The following is a 24,550-nucleotide window of genomic DNA, read 5'->3' as shown; positions in this document are numbered from 1 at the left end:
ACGCGCAAATTGTAGATATATTACGTATAAACGGGAGTGTTAAGGATTTACACGATAAGGGTCACCAATAAAATCGTTAAAGTCGCAAAATCTTAAAAATATATATATATCCGAACTCATATATATATATATATATATATATATATTAATGTGCCAACATAATAAAAATAATGACTTTTTGAGAATATCTCAAAGTTATGTGAAAATTCTAAGATACAGAGAAACTAAGGAATTTTGTGATATATATATTGATTGATAAATCGTTCCTACGTATATTAGGACGTGTAGAAATCAAATTGTGGGATTGCGCTATTTATAATACGCACCCAAAGGTGAGTGTCACTAAACCCCCTCTTTTTACTGTTTTGTATATGTTTTGGGTGAAGAACACGCCTTAAAAGGTTTAAAAATGTTTTTTTGAATAAAACATACCTTTGATATATAAAATATATATTTTCATGGAAAATATACGGATTTGTTAAATATATATATATATATATATGTTTCGGGTAGAAGCGGTTTTTGGTGAATAAATATGTTTCGGGGAGAAACGGGGATTATTACGGTGTTTCAGAGAAAACGACCGTGTAGATTTAAAATTGCTTAAATCTAAAGTTGGGACGCATTTGCTTGATCTCAAGAGAATAAGTATCAGGTTATAGGCTTATATTTCGGTGGGGACTTCGGGGAATTCGTACAACATAATATATTAAATTTATCAGTATTAGTAGGATATATATATATTGTTCATAAGGCAGGCATTATAGATGGCCTCGATATGGGCATGCGTAAGTAATGTCGTTTAATCATTTAAGTATTGCACGCGAGGAATTGTTGGTAGATCTATTGGGTTTACAACCCCGTCGTGACCGGTCGCTCCGTGTCAAGTCAAACAACGAATTGATATTTTGTTATAGTCTAGCTTTGATTATACCTTCATTGTTAATATATAGTTCATAATGTCTTGCTAACTTACGAGTCCGAACATTTGATGCTATCAATTTAATATGTAAACTTAGGAAGATGTTTATGGTCGGAGGTTCTTTGGAAATGCTTGCGACGGCTGACCCTTGAATTTTTATAAGGAAATAAATTAACTTTCTTAAAAATTATATGGATGTTTTGATAATAAACACATAATTAGTTTCCTTGGATCAAATTGTTTAAATTAGAATATGTGAACTCACCCTCCTTTGTGTTGACACTTGATTTTTAACGTGTTCTTCAGGTACTTGAGTTCGGCTTCGGGAATTATGGCGTATCTTGTGGTTGTTGATGCATGTTTGGTTTGATAATGTTTTGGACAAACTTTTAAAATAATTTGGGACCTATGTAATAAGATCCATAAGGATCAAGACAACTATGTTATGTTGTGGTTGTGTCGTACTTTGAAACTTTATGTTTAAAAGTTATGTTTTAATTAAGTTAAATGTCCAACATTACGATGCATCGTTCAGCAAGATATTAATGAGCACCAACTTCCGTCACCACTACGTTTTATATTCCGCTGCGACGTTTTTGGGGTGTGACAAGAATGGGGGTTCTCTCCGTGACCACCCTCTGGCGTGAGAATAAGTAAAGTGATCTCAAGAAGAAGAAGAAGTAGTAAGAGTGAAAGTAAGTGAAAGTAAGTGAAAGTAGAATGAAGAGATTGTACCTGAATTCTCATATTTATAACCGAAGTTTGGCGCCAAAAATATCACGGAGGAAAAAACAGAATCTCCTTTTCCGTTAACAGTTATCTCTCCATCCATGCACACGGATCGTAACCTTGATCAACGACTGGGGAGATGCCACGTGGAAAGTGGTTTGATCTAGATTTGCATGTAAATTGTTGCCATCATCTTAACTTCAATGAAGGCCCTAGATTTTACCATGTCACATTCGGTTATAACCGAATGAGGTTGTGCACGATGGCCATTTAATGCCTTCTAGAAGATCTACAGCTGTAAACCATTAATCCCTTGCCACGTGTCCATTCTGTTATAACAGAAAAGATTCCTTTTATTCAGGCCCTCATTTCCTACGCACGGATGTGTTCAAGACTTATCTTTTGTTAAATCTTCAAGCTTAACTATACCATTGCGCGGGCCCGCGCAAGGGTGCTAATTGAACATTTGTCTTTCCATTCTCCGGCGCATGGTCATTGAGGACTGATCTTTCCAAATCTTTACTAAGACACGTTGCACGGCCACGTAAGGTCTGTTCAAGATGAATTTAGAGTGAAATTATGGTATGGTCCTCTGCGCTTGCGCAAGGTAATGACTTTAATAATTAGTTTTTTATATTGAAGGCGAATCTACTTAACCATTCTTCATATGTCGTTTATTCACATTTCATGTATTTACGGTCTGCGTAAAGCACGTTAACTGCTTGGAAAGGGGTTAGAAGGGTAGTTGGGTAATTCTATGTCTCGTTCAGTGTATAGATCCTGCGAGAACCTGGTTCAAGTTTAGTACTACTCCATGGATTGGCTAGGAATGACTGGCCCGACTGAGAGTAAGAAACCGCTTGAACCCCTTATTCATTAACTGCTATTAAAACTTTAAACCAACTTTGCGAGGACTGTATCCCTGCTGACTCAGATCAACGGGTTGAGGGTGACCGCTGCCTGGAAGGGGGCCCATCACATTTTGCATTAATAACTTACTTAATTATCTTTCAATATTTTGACCTAGTGGGATTGTATCATTGCTGAACCAAACCACTAAGTTGAGGGTAACGTCGCCTTCACAAGAGGGGCCTACTACTATAACTAAGATAATCTATTAAAATGCTCAAAGTGCGGAAATCATCAAAAGGGTACATGAAAGGTAAGTCGGATCCAAGTGATTCTTTCTTGTCTATCTGTTTTTATTTTATTTTCTGTTTTTAATCCTTTTATTAGTTTAAAAATATTTTCTCAAAGTTTGGATCGATTAGACGTTGACAATAAACCGGTATTAAAAGCTCTTGTGTCCTTGGACGATCTCGGTGTCTTGCCATCACTATGCTACGTCCGCGATGAGTGCACTTGCCCTAGCGTGTGTGTAGAGTTATAGTAGAATATCGTGTTTTATAAATTTAAAACTTGAAATTGGCGAGTAAAAATTAAAAAGAGCTAGAAATATACTAAAAAATATACTCACACCGACACACATCATTATTTTTATGATTAATCGTTTTAGAATTATGTAAATTTGTATACACCTTATAATTAAATTTGATAATTCAATCTTTAAATCTCTAAAACTATAATATAGTTGGTAGTATTTAGAAACAATAAAAAGAAAAAAAAATTGTAAAGGAACAAGTTGACTAAAAAGCAAAAATGGGATCGGGAGATAAAACATAAAAAAGGGGATGGATGGTGTGATCAAGAATACTAAGGGGCTTTTTATATCTTTTAATGGTTCACACCTTTTATTGGTTCACACCTTTTATTGGTTCAACACTTAATAGTTTAGAGTGTTTGTTTCGTGAATAGATGTTTGAATGGTTTAAACAATTATCTCCTAATGAGTAGGGATCCTGCGAAAAGTGTGTTTTTCCTAGAAAGTCTAGGAAGCGTTCTAGGCCATCCAATGGGTGTGTTTAATGGTTGAGATGAAGTCAATGGCAATCTTGTAATTTTTTAGTTTATTTAATTCATTGTTTTAAAAGACTAGGGGCAATTTTGTCAATGTACCGTGTTTTAAATCAATTAGATAACCGCAATCCCTACTTTCATGGGATTTTCCCTCTCTCTCTTCATTATTAATTTGATTTTCTCTCCCTCTCTCTCCAATCCAACCCTAAACCTAATAAAACCTGCGATCTCTTTCCCCTTGCTGCTGGCGACGCAAAACAGGACCCCAAGAGCATTCAGATTTCGGTTCCAAGGCTTGTTCATACCCCTTTTCTTCACTAGGTATTCATATCTTGTGTTGTGATTAAAGTTCTTGAAGTGCATATACGTTTTCGGTCGTAATATGCTTGTAACTTGGCTGCGTTTTTGCTGTTTTAATCGATGATTGTAGAGAGGCTTGTACCGTGGTTTCTGAGTCGTTCTTGATAAATGGAAGGATTACCAGCATGGATGGTAAAACACAACGTCAAGAAAACTGCTTGCTGTTAAAACACAATGTCAAGGAATCTGCTTGCTGTTAAAACACAATGTCAAGAATCCTCCAGCAATCTGCTTGCTGTTAAAACACAGCGTCAAGAAATCTGCTTGTTGTTAAAACACAGCGTCAAGAAATCTGTTTGCTGTTAAAACACAATGTCAAGAAATCTGCTTGCTGTTAAAACACAATATCAAGAATCCTCCAGCAAATCTGCTGACTTAAAACACAATCAGATTTGTTAAACTCCGGTATAAAAACAACCTGTTGTAAAACACATTATGATGTAATGTAATCATCAAAAAACAAAATGTGATGTAATATGACATAGACAACTACATAAAACACATTCAGAGTGTTAAAATGCAAAAAGAACTGTTAAAACACAACCTGATTATATATTGACTTCAGAGTGTTAAAACACACTGACTTCAACCTCTCTGACTGGTAAAACACATCGCCAAGACCTGCTGATAGTTTTCCAGATAAACACATTGACCTCCAGATTTGAATTCGAAAAAAACAAAAATTCCGAAAATCATGGAATGTTAGTTAATAAAAATAAATTCCAAAAATAAAATTAAAATGTGAAATTACATAGTTGCCCTTTTAGTTAAAATAACTCAATGCCATATGTCCAATTCTCATTGATTCCTAGACTTTCTAGGAAAAATAGACTTTCCACCCAACTCCTACTCATCTGTTAATGGTTAAACATTATACTAACTTTTAATGGTTAGTTTAAACCTCTTACTAGTTAATCAATTAATCGTTTAGACCTTTTACTAATATATTTAACCCTTCAAACCTTTTACTAATATATTTAACCCTTCAAAAGTTGCTCAGCCCCCAAGAGGGACATTCTACCCTGACCCTATTAAAAAGACAAAAAAGTCGCACTTTTCTTGGCTGCCTTTCTTTAGGAATCTCCTCCCTCATCAAAACAGCTTTAACCAATTTCCCAGCAGGCAAAACTTCCATGAATCCCCCTTCCGAACCCTAACCCACCCCCAATTTCAATGATGATTCCCGCCACCGCCTTTACATCCGCTTCATCGTCGTCTTCCAATTCAGCTGTTGTTCGAGTCGACAAAGCCACCAGCGACTTCTTGAACGGCCCTGATTGGACTCTCAACATCGATATCTGCGATACTCTCAACGCTAACCCTTGGTAATCTTCCTACGGTTTTCGTTGATTTTTATTTTTGTGTTTTTTTCATATGGGTTTCTTGTGTTTTAGGGTTTTCTTTTACTTGTAACTCAAGATAGTTCAAGTGTTTTTTTTTACTTGGTTGTTGAGTTCATGCTGCGTTAATATGTAATTTTGATTAAAGAATAAAAAATTGATGTGTGGGATTTCCTGTTCTAGGGTTTGATTATTGGTTTATCAACTCTTTGATTACTGGGTGTGGATATATGTTTTAATATTATGGTTCTATGTGTGTTGTTAAGATTAACTCCAGGAAAACTGAAGAAAAAGTTGCTGCTATTGAATTATTTTGTTATTGATATCATGGTTGCAAAAGTCTGGAGCGCTCCCTAGTCGCTCGACCGGGTAGCTGAGAGTACTTGACCTAGGCGGATAGTACTCGGGACATGTTAAATTATAAATTATAAGGAAAGTTATACATATGTCAGATATCATAAATTTAATAATATTTATAGCAAAATACGTGAATATCAATATACATAAAAACACACATGTTCGAATAGTAAAATATTTTCAAAAATGATATCCATTCCTTTAAAAATGATATTCTTTTTTTAATATGATAGATATAGGAAATATGCTTTGTTTTTTTAAATCAACTCGGGCCAAACTCGGCCCGAGTTGAGTTACTAGATCTGATTCTGGCCGAAGTGTATCTAAGTCGTTTATTGCGCATGAGGAAAGTTGACTATCTTTGTGTGTATTTGTAACAGGTACATGCCGTGTTATAAATTTGACCGTTTATGTTTAAATTATTACGGGGCAGAGTAGCTAAGGAAATATTATGAGCATTTATTCTTGTTTGTAGACGTTTCATGAGAAATAATGAGCGGATTGAACTCCATCTTGTTATGATGAGTATTATTAACCTTCTTTATATGCGACTAAAGCTTTTCTATGCACACAAACATTTATTTGTGTAAGGCGCTTCAAAACGAATGGAACAATTTGTCAGAATTAGTGACTGTTTTAACAAATTTTCAGAAATTCAAATTAGCTCTTTTTCGGTTCAAATCTAATTTTGTGGAAATTTATATATAATTTTGCGTTTGTAGTAAAGCTTACATGTCTAAAAATCTATATTTTTTAGGCTTGCGAAAGATGTTGTCAAGGCTTTGAAGAAAAGATTACAACACAAGAACCCTAACGTTCAGTTACTTTCGTTGACGGTATTACATCTATTTTAAACCTTTTGTAGTTTGTACCATTTTTTTGATATTTTTTCTATTTTAGTTTATAAATATTGAAGTGATGGTATATTGTGGATTGCAGCTTTTAGAGACGATGGTAAAGAATTGTGGTGAAAATGTTCATTTTCAAATTGCCGAGCGCAATCTACTCCCAGAGATGATTAAGATCGTTAAGAAAAAGGTGAATTTCCTATTTGACCATCCCTGTCATGAAGAAAGTTGACTTTTGACTTATTAGAGTCAAGTAGGTACTTTTTCACTTTTCAACAGTTACAAGAAGTATATATATATTTTTTTGCAGACGGACATGCGTGTGAGGGAGAAAATATTGGTACTTTTAGACTCTTGGCAAGAAGCGTTTGGTGGCCGAGGAGGAAAATATCCTCAATATTACTTCGCTTATGATGAATTACGGGTAAAAATATTGTATATACACGTTTTCATTATTACAAACAACTTGGTGATATTGATTTTTTTTTTCCGGCAAGTTTACAACATAAAATCATTTTTTTTTTTTCCGTTTTTTGGTATTACCTTATTTTTACAGCAATCTGGAGTACAATTTCCTCAACGGTCACCTGATGCAGCTCCGATATTTACACCTCCGGTTACTCATCCATCTTCAAGATCCCCTCAAGCAAACTATGGAATGCCAATTAATTCTTCAACAAGGCTTGATGAAGCCATGGCTTCCGAGATTGAAAATTTAAGGTAATTTTACTTTCTGTTTTAGCTATTGATGGTTTGATGAAGATAAATAATTGTTTCTTTTTAGTGCGTCAACGATCGAGTCTATGAGGAATGTTTCGGATCTCTTATCTGAGATGTTGCAAGAAGTTGATCCAAATGACCGTGCGGTATGCATACTATTTCTTTTTTTTTTTCTTTTTTTTTTTTTTTTGCAACTTGCAATTTTGTATCCTGGCTTATAAAATATAATAACTTGTGACTCATGTTTTTTTTTGTTTTAATACTTGATTAATAGGCGGTAAAAGATGAAGTCATTGTTGATGTTGTGGACCGGTGTCGATCGAATCAGAAGAAATTGATGCAAATGTTAGCTTCCACAAGGTGTGTAAACTGTAAACCACAAATCTTTTTGGTTATAAACACCAACAACAAACTTTGAAGTGTGTGTACTTGTTTTTGATGATTTTTTGATTGTGTGCAGTGATGAGGAACTTCTTGGACAGGGTATTGAGTTAAATGACCAGCTGCAAACTGTTCTTGCAAAGCATGACGCTTTTGCTTCCGGTTCTCCAGTTCCTCTTCAAATTACAAGCTCCGTTGCCCCACCTCCTCCTGATAATAATATGCCAAACTCTCAAATTAAACCTCCTACTGAAGAAGATGAAGAAAAATTGAAATCAAGTATTGCGGCAGTCTCTTCCCCTGTGACTCCAGACTCAAAGAAGAAACCTCTAGAAGAAGACGAGGAAGAAGAAGAAGAAGATGACTTTGCTCTGCTTGCTAGAAGGTTGATCCTTCTTTCTTATTGCCAAATAATTTGACCCTTCATCCAAAATGTGTCATATTCTTGTTTAACGGGTCAAAGGGAATTTGGTTGAGAAACATTTTACCTAGAAAAGAAACGGGTTGACTTAAGTGTTTATTACATGGAACCAATCTATTCAGTTTGTTTTGACCCGCTCTCCTACCTGCCTATTTTTTTTATTTTTAAATATAATTGCTTATTGATTTAAAAGTTCCTCGTGGGTTATATTCTTTTTTAATAGGTCAAAGGGAATTTAATGTAGAAAATGTGTTACCAGAAAAGGAAATGAGTTGACTTATTTGCTTTTTTTTTTTAAATATAATTGTTTTTTTTTCTTTTTTCAGTTTTACAATGTTTCTATCTCTGAAAGATGATTGCTTTTTTGTTGTGTTTTTTGCAGGCACACGAAAGCACAAACAACTGTATCTCCAAATAGGGGTGTGGTAAATGAATCAACGGATCCTTCAATGAGTATGGCTTTAACTGTAACCGATCCACCTCCACCAGTGAACACAACAAGAGCTGATGACATGATTGACTTTTTAAGCCTCACCTTATCATCTGTAACTACCACCTCTCCACCCTCCCAGCCACCACCAGCCGCCACGACCCCAACGCAAAACATTGAGCAATCACCACCAGTTCCAGCCGCCCCACAGACTTATCCCTACCAAACTCAGCAACCCTCAAATAGTTATGTGGTTCCATGGGCTCAGTCCGAACCACAACCACAGCCACAGCCCCAGCCTCAGCCGATGGGCTATATTCCACCTCCATGGGCTGCAACTCCTGGATATTACGCCAACAATCCATATGCTTCTTACACGTATGCTCCTCCTACATATAACATTCCTCCACAGCAAGTAAACAACGTTCCTGCACAGCAAGTGAACTCGTATTCGAATAATCTGAGGGCAGCAGGCATGAATGGAGATGGTCGTGTGGGGTCGGGTCAAAGTCAACCGTTTATTCCTTCATACAGATTATTTGAAGATCTTAATGTACTTGGAAATCAGAAGACAAGTGGCACATCTTCAGGGAGTTCTTCTGGCCAAAGTATGATGAGTGGGAAAAAATGAAATAAAATAATGGATTTGTGAGTTTGGTACTTATACATACAGTGGTTGGTTTGTGTATGTGTGTGCATTCATTTAGATCAATTTCTTGGATTTAGAACATAAACAAGGACCCGTTTTGTGTCACTTTTATTAAGCTCTGAGTATATGGTTTCTGAAGTAATCTTATTATTTTTTACAGTTTACAACAGTATTTAAAAACATGTCATTTTGCACTTCATAATTAACTAATACCAATTGACATATGGTAAACGTATCTAAGTTTTCATCGTACTCGCTCTGAAGAAACGTCAAACATAGGTTTTTTTTTTTTTTTTTTTTTTTTTTTTTTTTTTTTTTTTTTTTTAGTGTGGAGGTTCAGAAAGTTGAAGAAATTCAACAAATAAATGATGGTAGTGAGCTATGTGTATTGTGTAGTGCTACCGAAAATTTATTATTGATATTATTAAATCACAAATTTATATTAATAAATTTTTAAATTTCTATAATAGCTTGTTTGTGTGTATGGGTATATATTTATAAACATATTTGAATGCTTAATAAACCTTGACAAGTTGATTTGCAAATTAATTTAATTAACAAAAGTTGATTTTATACATGTTAATAATCATTAAGTAAAAAAAAAAACTTTAAATAACCGATCACGACCTAATTATTGAAATTAAAATCGAAGGTACTAAGCATTGCTTAATTAGGAGCAGGATGGCTTCATCTAGAGCAGCAGTAGCGTAGTAGAAGGTAGCGTGGATCGATTAAAGAACACACGTAACAACGTGTCGTTGGTATTATAGCCATCGTCTTGATTTGTAGAATGTTTATTTATTTTATATATTGGATAAAAGAGAATTAGTAGAAAAAAAAAAAAAGAATTAGTGGGGAAGGCCTCATTACCCTTAAATTATCCGTAGATGTCCAATCATGTCTTATTATGATTTCACCATCAAATTACAATAAAAAACACCCAATCATGGACCAAACATGTCATTGTTTACCCAATTAATAACGTGGACTAGTTTTAAAGTTTTTGTAGGTAACACATGGAATGTTTTTGTTATTCTAAGATTTTGTTAGGTATTAGCACTTTCGTAAATGGATTATTTGAAACACATATATAAATTTTATTTTCCCAAACTTATCTTAACATTGAACTATATTTAAAACCATTCATTTAATTTAATTTAGATAATATGAATTAGCAACATGTTCAAGCTTTAACCTGTTGTACATGATGTTTTATATGTTTCACAGGAGTTCACTATCTATCATATCTAATAAAGTTCATACCTAGATGACACATGACATCCATCTAGGGCCTCTATTCTCTATTTTCCCGCAAAAAAAAAAAAAAAAAAAATCAATAGAAATCCCTTTGGTGTATCCTATTTGGACTATCCAATTGACTAAAACGGGTCAAAATTCCTATCATATATAAACTTATAACCCGGCTCTTTTCAATCTTTACCTCACAATCTCACCTCGCCGATTAGGGTTTCTCTCTTTCTGTTCCAATCAAACAATCCGAAGGTATATGTTTCTCAAATAATGTTCTGATTTCCGGTTAACTTCTTCAATTTTTTTGTATTAAACATCTTGATTTCATCATTCTGTTCATCGATCTGTGTTTATATTTCAACTGATATGCTATTTTGATGAATCAGTGGTTTTAGGTTTTGAATATGCAATCGGTTTCATCAAGGTATGTAATATGTATCATCTTCTGATTTTTTTTGTTGTTCCATAGATTTCCTCTTTGTATGGTAAAAGTTTGTATCGATTGATTCTTTTTCAGGTTTTGTAAGTTTGTATCCATTGATTCTTTTTAGGGTTTTAAACATCTTTGTTGTTTCAATAAATTTTAATATGTTGTATATGGTTTTATTCGATTGAATCTTACTTTTGATCTTTATTCTTACTTTATGTTTTTGATTCAGTAAGTTTATTTTGAATGTGTTATATAATAATGATCTGTTGTAATAGATATAATTTATAGAGTTTTTCTTTGCCTGTTGTGTTTTCGTCAAACTTTACATGTTTTCGTATTATTTTTTGAAGTTTATGTTTGATCCTTTACTCTTAACATGTTGTGTGAATTAATTTTGCTCTTATGTTAATCAATATGATTTATCTTGTTTGGGGTAAACATATGACACGAGTTGATGAGATTATGCTGGTAATTGATATTTTTGCTATACTGTTTTTTTAGAAATCTTAAAAATCTACTCGATTTATGTTATTGATATAAACAATTTCATAGCATGGGTCTACCCGTGTAATGTTTCAATGTTCGTGATAATTGATTTTTCGTGTTAGTGTTGTTTTTGAGCTTAAGGATTTGATATTGTGATTGATCATCAGATTATGATTGTTGTGTTTGTAACTTGTTGTTAGGCTAGATAAATTTGTGGAATTTTAAAAGTGTTTGGTTGATTTTTTATTTCATTATGTTGTCGAATCTTTGCTCCACATTTCTATTGTTTTGTTTGAAGATTGGTTGAATATCATATGTGTTCTTGGAGTTTAATGGCTTGATCCTTGATGTTTGACAATTGAATTTCGGATCATGATAATGGTTCGGTACTATCCATCTGTTTGTTACAAAATTATTATTGTTAATTATTATTTCCATATTTAAAGGATAAATTTGGAGGATAATATGGAAGTCAACGATTTGGATTTAATAACATCAATTGGATGCCTTTTTAGTGGGTTCAATGTACCTAGACATGTTAGTGGTTTAAAGTTTAAATTTTATATATATTTTTTTATTAAATTCTTCCAAAATATTATAGTAATTTAAATTTAAATTCTGTTTTACATATTTTCAAATAAAGTTACCTGAAATAGAATTTGACTACATTCATTTTTTATAATTGCTAATTATCCTTATTTTTAATAACCTCTAATCAACAATTATTGGTTTCTATATAACTAATTAGATTTAAATTATTCAACAATCATTTTAAAAACATTTATTGGTTGTTACCATATATGCTTTAAATTATTAAAATAATAGATACAAAATTGACTTTGAACTTTCAGTCTATTTTAGATGATTTTGTCCTTCAATATGCTAGCATTGGTATGTTTTCTAATATCATTTTAATTATTAGAAGTTTATTTTAAGAATATACTAATATTCTTAAAAACATCAAAAAAATGTGTTTTTAATATTTTTGTCTGATAATAATAACTAAATATTAAGTATATTAAGATCCTTGACTGAGATGAATGTAACTTATAATATTAACCCTGATTTTGAAAAATATAAATCATTTAGTGTACACTTTTGTTTGCCTTACATTGTTTTGATTTAGGTGCATCTATTTGGACTATTTAACAGTGAAATAGAAGTTACAGCACAAATTTTCTATCCGGTCTCTTATCATTTTCAAACTTATATGGATCATTTAACAAGATGTAATAATGTGAATAACACTTTAGGATGCTTGCATCAAGTTAATTGTCTCTTAGGCAACACTTATGATGATACGAGAACAAAGATAATTAGAAATTACACTTTAAATCATTTTCCATACTTGAGCTCGATTACCGGCTTAAGCCATCTTCATTGTACCATTTCAGGTTGAGCACTGCACACGTATGACACGGGGAACTCAGACGGCTTAGGCCCACCCTCTTAACCTGAGCGGTGTCGTGGCTTCCGGTTTATATCCTGATGATAAGGTAACTTCAACGAATTTTTTTTTTTTTTGTATTCATGAATGTATAATGGTCTATTAACTCCAAAGCATATACATTAATGCTTGCCATAATCAGGGTACAACAATAGAGAAGGGTATGGGATCTACTCACATTGGGCATGGAAGGTTTTTGGTCCACATGCAGCTCTTAACTTCTCTGCTGCTGCAGAATCATCAATATTGGTGGAACTCACCCATTAGTTAAAAATATTTGTTTGAGATTTACTCCAAATAGATACACACAACTTGAAGTATTTAAATTCATATTTTATGCTCCTTTATACTTTATTTATTTTCTAAATATTTACTGCTTGAGCAGGCCATCCGAGTAGTAAATTTTGTAAAAATGAAAGAAGAACTTGATTACGAGTTTGGATACTTTTTATGTATAAAAAACGTAGAATTACCTCCAGCTACAAATTTATGTTTTTCTAATTCCGTTTGTTTGAAATTAGTTTGGTTTGTTTATTGTAAAATGCTTTATAATGGCATAGTGTAACAAATAAAGGCCATGATGTGGAGCAGTGCATGTCACAGGTGAGCTTCAAGTCAACTTACATAATATATAATTGGTGATTAGAAGTAATGCAATGATTGATTTGCAAGGAAATAATGCAAGGATTGATTAGCAACCTCATTATACTTTCAAATAAGTCAATTTATAATTGTTTTGTGTTTCATATCTTCTCTCAATTTGAAATTCAACCTTATTATCTGGGTATCTATGTGTGGTTTAAGGTCTATCAACTTAGGGTTAGTTTTGAGAAAGATGTGGAAAAGACAGAGTCAATGTGGGAGATACAACATTGACATGTTGCTGATAATATTTAATCTATCTACGATGACATGGGTGGGTTATTTTTAAAGGTTAGCACTACAATTTTTTAATTGCATGTATACATCATCATAAGCGCTTTTGCTTGCTTAGAGCAAATATTACCATGGATTTTGTTATCATAGAATTTGTAAGTGCATCAAAATTCATTTTTGTTTGTAGAAGGAAAAGCAACATCCTGGGTGTATCTAAGTCTCTTAGTCTATCCATGTAAGTTCACGTTACATATTGTCTATTTTACATCTTCAAGACATGTGGATTATTGTCCACTTAATGACTTTAATTAACAAATCTGCAGTAATTTGTTTTTTGGGTAAAGGGTTACCCCGGTGAATTTTATAAATCAAAAGCACAATTGTGCAACTGAAATGTTACACACCAAAAAACCTTGGCATACCAAGGCAAGAACAAAAACAGCCAAACAACTAAAACAACCCAACTAAACAACCATAACTAAACAACCCAGCTCAAAATGAGCAACAAAAGCAAAGACAAGACACTACTTTTTAGCCTGGATCAATTTCCATGTTGCCACTAGGAATCTGCCATTTCTCAAGTAACCTTCGAAGGCCAGGTCTCCACTTGAATTTGAATGTCAACAGGCGCAATCTAACCGTCCGAATGATCTCGTGAGCAATCACCATCTCCGTACGCTGGTTTCTAGAGAAGAGCCTATTATTTCTTTCTTGCCAGACAAAATAAGAAGCAGCTGAAACTACCAATCGGCTGATAATATTTTCCGGCATCTGCATGTTCGAATTCTGGTTCATCCAAGACATAACATCGGCCCATGTACCATTAACACTCTCCATGTTAGTCCACGCCTTAATGTTATTCCAAACCTCCAAAGCAAACGAACATTCAAAGAATAGATGATTCCTTGAATCTCTATCATAGCAACACAACGGACAACACATGAGGTTTAGATTTGTAGCACTTCCGGCCTCCCATACTGACAATCTATCTTGCGTCTTCAATTTATTTCTAATGACAAGCCACAAGTGAAACGAGTGCCTTGGGATGCAATGTTTAAACCAAACCATATTAAACCACGGCACTAAGTTCTCACGATGCCGAATATTATTCCAAACCTCCCAAGAAGAAGTGACGAGAATTGCCATCAAGATCTTTCCATATCAACCGATCCTTCCTATCATGAAAAGTAGGAACCTGAATATTGATTAAAACTGGAAATAAATCGTACCAAGCAATCGGCCACCTCCAATTCCCACTATAAGATACCAACTCAGCAACCGTAGAATGAAGATGAAAACCAGCATTAGAGATCCGTCTCGGACTAATAAAACTACTCAGAGGACATTGATCACACCACATATCACTCCATATGTTCGTTTGAGACCCATTACCAATAGAAGACCACAAATAAGGCCGGATTAAGCTTCGAATTGCGAGAAGCTTCCTCCAACCCCAAGTCATACGTCCTCGGCTCGGGACCTCCCAAAAACTCCTGCCTTTAAGCTTATACATATGGATCCACTGAACCCAGAGCGATTTTCTGCTAGTTAGGATACTCCAAACATGAGAAGATATTAGGGCTTTGTTGACATCAGAAATACATCTAACACCCAATCCCCCCTCATACTTGGGTAAACAAACAACCTTCCAAGCAACCTTAGCCTTAACAGACTGATGGTTAGTACCTGACCAAAGGAACGCACGCATACATTTTTCAAGATCATTAACAATTTTAGTTGGTAACATAAAAACAGTAGCCCAATAAATATGCATTGCAGAGAGAACAGAATTGACCAGCTGAAGTCTACCAGCAAATGACAAAGATCTCGTCATCCAATTATCAATCTTCTTCACCATTTTATCAACTAAAATTTTGCAATCTTTATAAGAGAGCTTTGTTGAAATTAATGGAACTCCCAAATACCGAACCGGAAGCGATCCCTCTTGGAAAGGCATAATATTGAGAATTTCGTGTTTAATAGAATAAGGGACGTTGCCAAAGTAAACTGTACTTTTCGGCAAACTTGGAACTAAACCCGAAACACTTGTAAACATCTGAAGAGTATCCCGAAGAATCCTAACCGACGCCGCATCCCCATTAGCAAATAAAAACAGATCATCAGCAAACGAAACGTTAATAATCTTCTATTTTTTACAATAGAGATGGAATCGAAATGCATTATTAGAGTAGGCAGCCTTATTTAATAACAACGTGAGAACCTCCATGACTAGAGTAAACAGATAAGGGGATATAGGGTCACCCTGCCTGAGCCCTCTTTTACCCTTGAAATACCCATATAGGTTGCCATTAATGCTCAGCGAATAAGAGACATTCGTAACACAAACCATGATCCATTTAACTCTTTTGGTGAAACCCAAACGCATGCAGAACATCCTCAAGAAATGACCAGCTCATAGTGCCATTTTGATCGATGTCGTAAGGTCGGTCAAAAAAATAAAGTAATAGTGTCCTATAAACCTTTTACTAGTAAATGGTAAGTAGGGTGTCGAATCCACGGGGAATCAGTGGAAAGTACTAAAGCTCGTTGTTTATAACTAATATCTAAATTAAAACCTAATTGCTTTTTTTTGCAAAACGTGAGATGAATTATGAAAACGATTGTAAAATTGTATTTGTAAACAATAATGAGAGAAAGGACCAATCTCCGGGTTTCAGGTAATGCAGAAAATCGGTTTACTTAGTTACCACCAACTGGAAATCACATAGACATGATTTGAAAACTTGTTTTGATAAATAATTAACGGACAATATATTTGATTGCAATGATCCACGATCGAAACCGAAAGATTGATGCAAATGAATAGTAGTCCAATTAATTACCAATTTCAGATTTCATAAACATAGTCAAGTTCAATGATTAACGGTTTAAAACAATGACCTCCTAGAATTTAATCCCGGTTGTTGATGAACAAACCAAATAATTGATGAATAAAAATGAATACGATAATCAAATATTGTTTAATCGAAACAAAAACAATAGGGATGACTAACCGAAAGTTTAATCGAATCCTAATCCAAAAAGTTGTAACAATAAGCAAACCAAAGTTTCACGCATAAACCCTATTCCCGGAGACGGTCACGGGACGACTAGCCACTCATGTTACACGAACAATCTTCGATAGCTTGGGCGAAAGTTGAACTCATGATCGGTTCGGTGTTGTGCCGATTGTGATGATCGATGAATGATGATGATTAAGAGAGCCAAAAAGATGTAGGTTCTGCCCCCCAATCGATCCCCTCGAGGTGATTAATTATCCAAGCTGTTTAATGGCTGCCCCTTTCGTGATATGAAGCCCACTAAAAAAATCAATGTTGCTCCCAATATCGAATTGGATCAAGCCCAAGAAAAAGTCCACTAGAATAATTAATGGCTGCTAAATCAAATAATGAGGACTCTAATTTTTATGATGATGATGTTATATTGATAGTTTCGAGAGCCACTCCCCAAAAGTTGTTTTGCTTCCCTCCCTCGTGATTTGTTGCCGCCAATCTAACCACACATTCGTTTTTTTCTTCTGAACCAACCGTGAGCCACGGTTTTCAAACCGTAATCCTCAAATGAATGTTGCTGTTTCTTTTGCATGTGATGATAATATTTTCAATTAAAGTTCCTTTTCAATCCTCCCATGTGCACGTGATCATCAAAGTTCACCAATTTCCTTTCATATGACCCTTTTATGATATATACTGATGATAATGTGATGAGATTATATTAAAAACAATGATCCTGCAATTCTCTCTAAACCCGTAACTTCACCCATTTTACGCGTTTAACCTGCAAACACACAAACTCTCGCAATAATCCAATTCCAATCATATAATCATATAAAACCGCACAAAACATGTAAGATAAGCCCTTAAACACTCATGTCTCACACTCTCCATCAATAGGCCTTCTGTATATCAATTTTAGACGCACACCTGGACGGGCCTATATTTAAGTGATAATTGTGCATAAGCTTCTGGGTAAGAAGAATATTAGCAGTCTGATTAATGTCAACAAGATAATCCAAAGTACCTTTAATCCTGTCAGTGAGAATTTTACTAATACATTTATAAATAACGTTGCAGCAGGAAATCGGTCTATAATCCATCACTGAATTAGGAGATGGATTTTTCGGCACCAATGCAATGATAGTGTGGTTAATTTGTTGAAGCATCTTACTATTATCAAAGAAATCCAGAATCGCTTTCGTTACCTCATCACCCACAATCTCCAAAGAGTTTTTGAAAAACGCAGAAGTGTAGCCATCCGGGCCCTGGGCTTTATTTTCTCCTATGGAGAATATAGCGCTTTTTACCTCCTCACGAGTAACCTGCCGAATCATATAGCTAGCAACATTCGAGTCAAGAACATTAGAGAATAAATCATTATTCACCAGCTTGATAACTTGATCCTGGGTGCCCAAAAAATTCGAGTAATGCGAGACCAGAACACCAAAAACATCATTTCCTTTAAACCAGTTCCCATGAACATCTTGAATACTATGAATCTTACTACATGCATTCCTCATTTTCACACAATTATGGAAGAATTTAGTATTCGAGTCACCTGCTGCTAGCCATTCTGCCTTGGATTTTTGCTTTAGAAAACATTCTTCGTCATACGACACAGAATTGAATTCCTGAATACACCTTGATTCAGATTCTCTAAGAGCCATGTCCGAAGGGTTCGTGTCGATAGCCTTTTAAATGCCATCCAACATCAATCTAACCTCCTTAACTCGACTGTGCAGATTACCCTGTACAAATAGAAGACGTCTCAAAGGAGACTTGAGAGCCGACAACTTCTTAACCACTGAAAACATAGTTTTACCCGGGATCACCTTAGCCCACTCCTTGGCAACACAAGGAATAAAACCCTCCTTACTTGCTAAGAATTAGCAAACTTGAAAGGTTTCGACCGAGTATGCTTAAAAGGAGACAAATGAAGAATGCAGGGCGAATGATCCGAGACCCGATAAGGATGAAAAAGAACATAAGCATCTGGATACAAATCAAGGAACTGAGTATTACTCATAACTCTATCAATTTTCTTTAACACTCCTACACCGTTTTTCGGTTTTTGATTCCAAGTGAACCGCAACCCATGTCTTTTAACATCAGAAAGTTGATTATGTTGCACACAATCATAAAACTCCCTCATCCCAACCGGAATTGTAGACGGCCCAACCAAGTAATCATCCATCGAAAGGGCCGAGTTAAAGTCCCCCAACACCACCCACGGTCTATCATGAATGAAACACTTGTGTTTACAAAGGTCATCCCAAAGAACCCTTCTATCTTGGTATTTATTTTCAGCATAAACAAAAGAGCAGAAAAGGATTTTATTGTCAGATTTTATACGAACTTGCACATGTAAAACCTGATCCGATTGAGCTATCACCATAAGATCCAACAAATCCTTGTTCCAGCCAACAATGATCCGAGTACCTCTAGAACAGCAGCTGCCGTTTGAGGTCCAATCCCACGATCTAAACACCCCTTTACAAATTCTAGCAAGATTAGTAACATTAACATGAGACTCCAAAACTGCACACACCTGTAGCCGATTTTCAGAGACAAGTTGACGAACCTCTCTTTGTTTCAGGGGAAGGTTCAATCCCCTTATATTCCAGACTCCTATACTACCCATGGACACCAGCTTGACCGGGAGTGCTTGCCCCCTCAGACTTTTTGTCATTAGTACCAGCACACATGAACTCTGAAATCTCAGTTCTGTTTTGCTTTACAAAGTCGTCAACCAATGCTCTATCCTCCTTGCTATTACTCGTACTTGGATCCCTATCAGCCATTTGATCCAGAACCGAGAAAGAGTTCTTTAAATTCAAGTTACTATTGTTAACTCCATAACTTACCTTAGCTGTATGACGTTCACCTTCAACACTCTTTGTTCCGGATGGCCCAGTACCCGCATGGCTATTCTTTTGTCTATAGACAAATTTAGGCTTTTGCTTCTTTTGAGGAAATCCATACTTTGCTACTTTCCTTTTATCGGTTACGAACCCCTCATCATCGGTTGTAACTTGTTTAGGTTTTAAAGTTGCAGATGTAGGACAAGTAGCATCCGAATGACCAAACAGACAACAAGCCGCACACCTTAGTGGTTTCCATTCATATTCAACCTTAACTTTTTCCATCAGATAACCTTCTTCATCCAACTTAGGGATAGCAAGAACAATGTATTCTTTCAATTCATTATCTGCCGATACCTCAATCATAGCCCGAGCAAAACTCGTTCTACCCCAATTTTCAGCACACATATCGGCCTTGTAAGCATCTAATCTTTTCGGAACCCCTAGCTTTGATGCTAGTAAACTCAGTCCTTCATCGGTATAAACTGCAAGGGGAACATTATGTAATTTGATCCACACAGGCACCGTTTTAATCCCATCCTTTTTCAAACTCACTGAGGGAGTCCAAATATTCAGAAATAAAGGAATCTTCCTAATTAACCATGGGCCACCTTCTAATACATTCAGCATACCTTCTTTGGTGTCGAACTTGAAGAAGAAGAAGCCACTCGCATTCATCATGAGTTTTGTGAAACCAAATTTCGCCCAAACATTTTTTTCATAATATTCCACATCCGGGAATGGCAACCTGCTACCCAAGAAGTAGCCGTATAGAACATTCTCAAGTTTATCCTAGGCCTTTTTGACCACTTCTTTTGGAATAACCACATCCGCATCATCTCTCGTTTGCAACGGCTTCATAAGTCTAAAATTGATCTCTCTCTTGTTTCGGACGGAAGACTGAAGTTTATCCGCATAGGAGACTGGCACAGACGGCTCTACATGCTGATCATCCTGACTATCAGCTATGTTAGAAACAGGCTGAACTGGAACTGTGATCTTCTGTAACTCATCAATAACATTAATGATCTTAGGATCTTTCTGCACAATGCCCCGACGAGGTATCAATGAATTCCCATCAATCTTTAGCGGCTTACTAAACAGAGACGATTTATCACGCAAATCCTGAATATTCATAGAACCCTTTGAAGTAATAAAGACATCCTCATGCAACTTTTCCGAGAAAGACTGAAACCCTAAGTCCTCCAAACCCCCATCACGATTATTATCCATGCCCAAGAACGTAGAAAATAACCAGACGACATAAACATGCAACAAGAAACGAACAGAAAAGAGGCAACACCCACAGTGACTGAACGCTACAGAAACCCTAGAAGAAAGAAACAAGAAACGAAAACCCTAATATCAACTTCAAAAGATTAGAAACAAGGGTAGAAGTCTAGAAACCTTACTCAGAAGGATCGACAACACCTCAATACCTAACCTAGATCAATCGAAATTAATCTGCAGTAATTTGTTTACAGGAGGTAAAGTTGATATTAAAACAAGAGAACTTGAATAGCAATAAACCGAAAGGTTGGTTGTGTTTGTATATGTGAGTTTATATAATAAAGAAGAGAACAAATGAATGGTTCAATCAGGTTTGATACTTAATATTGTAATGATCAGTTGTTTGAACTAAAGACATATTCATGATTGTTAATGTTTTACGATAACTTATGTTTATATATTTATGTTTGTTTATTTAGTTAAGATCGAACATCTTCCAAGTGGTTATGGTTAATTTTTAAGGAACAAAATTTGAGATATAAGTTGGTGTTAGAAAAGGTTAACATGATATGAAGTGTCATTATATTCTTTTCCATACTTGGTTCACTAGTATGAAGATTTCAGCGGTAATATCATATTTAGCATTTACATACTACAAATAAAAATCGAAAACTAAAAGTTATTTATAATATACTTTATACATTTCATATGACTGACCCATCAACATTTCTACCTATTGAAGCAATGCAAACCAAACAACCTGCCATTCTCATTTGGCCCATAATATGTGGATTGTTTTATTTACTTTATGAACCTTTTGTATTCCATAAGAATTTCTTTTAAAGAATTTATATATGTTCATTATAAACATATAATGTCCTTTGCCAATACCTCGAAAACATATTATTTTGTTAAATCCGCGAAGTTCGCAGGAATTAGCAGGAGTTTTATATATTAAGTATAAACTCATTTGATCTGGACACGTGTTAATTGACTGACGTGTCTCACCACCGCTTTCCTTTTAGTTTCTTTAGGTTTACAACTCATCAATCCACATACAATTGAGTTGCAAGAGAGAGATGGAGATAACCCTGCCTCCGCCTTTCCACCGCTTCGAGTGTCACCATCACGATCAACGTCTCCACCCTAATAGTGGAACCATAATTGGTTTGTCGTGTATAGGGTTTCGATTATTAGCTACAACCATCTTCATTCTCAAAGACCAGGTATGTGGTTTCTTTTTTTCCGGTCTATCAAAATCCTTTTCATCTGATTTCATTGCATCAAGTGATCTACGACCTTCTTTGTTTGCCTACAACCGTTAGAATGTCAAGTCACGAAACAGGTAAAAAACTGACCTTTAGTTCCATTGCATACCTTTGGATTTGTCAATCAATATTGAAAATTTTTTTAGTTGGGAAATTGAGATGTAAAACGGCGTTTGAAACCCTAAATTTAATTGGTGAAGATGCACATAACGTGGGTATGTTAAATTGTTTTCAAATAGAGAGTGTGTTAACATGTCATTGTGGTGTGTTCAAAACAATCAAAAGAGATGTGAAAATGTGACATAACCCACATGAGAAAGTCCTGAATGGAATTTGTCACACCCTTAATTTCCATATGCGGAGTACTACCGCGAGCCGTGTGACTGATTAGGCAGTTGTTTTAATTTCAGTACTGCTTACCACTGATGTGTGTAAAATGCAACATATAAATTACATCAAATGAGGCATAAAACTAACCCTTTTTAGTACTAATGTTGGAAAAAGTGTGTTTTTGTCTTCCTTTTGAATTTACAGGACCAAATGAGCTTAAACGAGCAAAAGGAACAAATAAACAGCAAAAACCAACATAAATACAAAGAAAAGGAGTAAACGTGACATGCCCGACCCCTTGACAGCATCCCCAAGAGCAAAAACAAGAAACAGAAGGCTGACCATGGCCCGTGCCCACTGGACACGGGGGCGTGGTCAGATGTCTGCAGAAAGGACAAAGCTATGGAAGCTTCTATGCCCACCACAGGGGCATGCCCAGCTTAGCACGGGGCGTGGTCAACGCTAAGATTCGCAGAATCTTGCAAAATCTTGCTAGTACAGATACGCTTCTGCACACGGGGTCGTGCCCGCTGGACACGGGCCGTGTTGAGCCCTATGCTGACAAATGCAATTAACGAAGGAAGAGAAAAGGGATGACCACCGGGGCATGTCCGCTGGACACGGGGCCATGGCCGGGCTTCTGTTCAGGCTATAAATAAGGGTGCTTGGTTCAGTTCAAAGGCATCCCTTGGCAAACCACCTCTCTCCCACTTTGCCACCACTACAACACCCACATCCACCACCATCATCCACCTTAGAGTGTGTGTAGGAGTCTCGGGATCCAAGATTGATAGTAAGAGTTCTTGTCAATCAAATGCCATGTTTGGCTAAGTCTCTTACATCACTTGGTGAAGACAAGTCTTTAATGTATTACTTTTGATTTTTAATCTTTTCGCACTTTCTATTTGGTTTTGTATTAATGACTTTAATAACTAGTTTCTTATGTTGAAGGTGAAACTTCTTTATCGTTTGTCTGTGGTGTCTTGGCATTACTTTACTGTCTATATAAAGTAAAAGATTACACCATTCATATCTCTATGGTCTATATAGAGATATGTTGGCTACCTGGTCGGGGGTTAAGGGAATGGTTTGGTAAGGTTCTTGCCTTGTTCAGTGTATAGATCCTGCAAGAACCTGGGTCAAGCTTACTAGGACCTCCTTCAATATCCACTGGTATTAGATGGCGGGGGTGCGAATGGCTTCATCCCCTCATATGTAAACTGTTGGATCGTCGTTGACCCTGAATGAGTCGATCAGAAGAGTCGTTGTCCAATTCAAAGGCGGAATCAGTGAATTAGACGCTCAAACTAAATATAATGCTTCACTTTATTGATTCTGATAATGTTTACAACCTGGAAGCAATTCGGCAGCACTTCGTTACAAGTTCCGAGCCGTTACAAATGAAACAACCAGTCACCTATTTATAGAGATCTGGAATCGCTAATACGTACATGTCACAAAAGCGGTCCAGGTGAGATAGTGTGGATCGCTTTTATGGACAATGTCCATATAAGCGGTCCAACATGCTATTTAACCACTTCTCGTTTTTCGAACCTCGTGCACTGGTTATTCTAACCTATCCTATCCTATAACATGATATAAGACGAAGTCAATAGACGTAACGCACCAACAGACTCCCCCTCGGATATTGACGAAGTCTTTAGTGAACATTCTCTGTTATGCCACCTCTTCAGTCTTTATCATCTTTGCCAACTTTTTCAGATTGCAACCATATAAGAATCCTTTAATCTTTCACTTTGATCATCTTTACAACTTCATCATCAGTAGGCTCCCCCTCTCGTCAAGCTTCTGAGCTTTTAGAGATCATCACCTTGCTTTTCCAGCTACAAGCTCTTCCTCACTTACAACTTATCTTCAGACTCCCCCTTAAACTCAGCTCTTCGGGATCGTAATCTGAATCTTTCCTGTAATTCTCAAACATTCATAAGTAACAATATTTTCAAATTCATTAAACATGTTCTCCAATACACTCCCCCTGTCAACAAACTTAACAAATATGGCAATATAAAGAATCCAATTCCCTCACAAATTATCATTCAAGTTCAAGTTAATGACCTTGAAGATATCACCCATGTTTTTTAAAGATTTTCCAAGAAATTTCAAGTTTCAAATTAATGAACTCGTTTTGTTTTCAGAAACACAATCAGCATACTTAGATTTTGAAACTCAGCAACTCAGACATCGGTTTCCCGAAAATAACTCAGAAATCAAAATCTTTTTGTGTTTTCTGAAAATATAAAGCTGTAAAGAAATATATAC

The 24,550-nt window shown here is 35.6% G+C and overlaps 2 protein-coding genes across 2 annotated transcripts; one reads left to right on the top strand and one right to left on the bottom strand.

Annotated features, from left to right (window-relative positions):
- Positions 1–4,952: 4,952 nt before the first annotated feature.
- LOC110917707 (TOM1-like protein 6) lies at positions 4,953–9,226 on the top strand. Its single transcript, XM_022162168.2, has 9 exons — positions 4,953–5,253; positions 6,383–6,461; positions 6,565–6,663; positions 6,784–6,897; positions 7,030–7,193; positions 7,258–7,339; positions 7,468–7,553; positions 7,654–7,959; positions 8,378–9,226. The coding sequence occupies exons 1-9, from the start codon at positions 5,102–5,104 to the stop codon at positions 9,054–9,056; spliced, it is 1,761 nt and encodes a 586-aa protein (XP_022017860.1). The 5' UTR covers positions 4,953–5,101; the 3' UTR covers positions 9,057–9,226.
- Positions 9,227–19,214: 9,988 nt separating this feature from the next.
- On the bottom strand, positions 19,215–20,120 carry LOC110919385. Its single transcript, XM_022163657.1, has one exon. The coding sequence runs from the start codon at positions 20,118–20,120 to the stop codon at positions 19,215–19,217; it is 906 nt and encodes a 301-aa protein (XP_022019349.1).
- Between the last annotated feature and the right edge of the window lie 4,430 nt (positions 20,121–24,550).

The sequence above is a fragment of the Helianthus annuus genome, chromosome 16, assembly GCF_002127325.2.
Source record: "Helianthus annuus cultivar XRQ/B chromosome 16, HanXRQr2.0-SUNRISE, whole genome shotgun sequence".
NCBI lineage: Eukaryota > Viridiplantae > Streptophyta > Magnoliopsida > Asterales > Asteraceae > Helianthus > Helianthus annuus.
The sequence above is the reverse complement of the archived record's forward strand: the minus strand, read 5'-3'. Positions and strand labels throughout refer to the sequence as shown.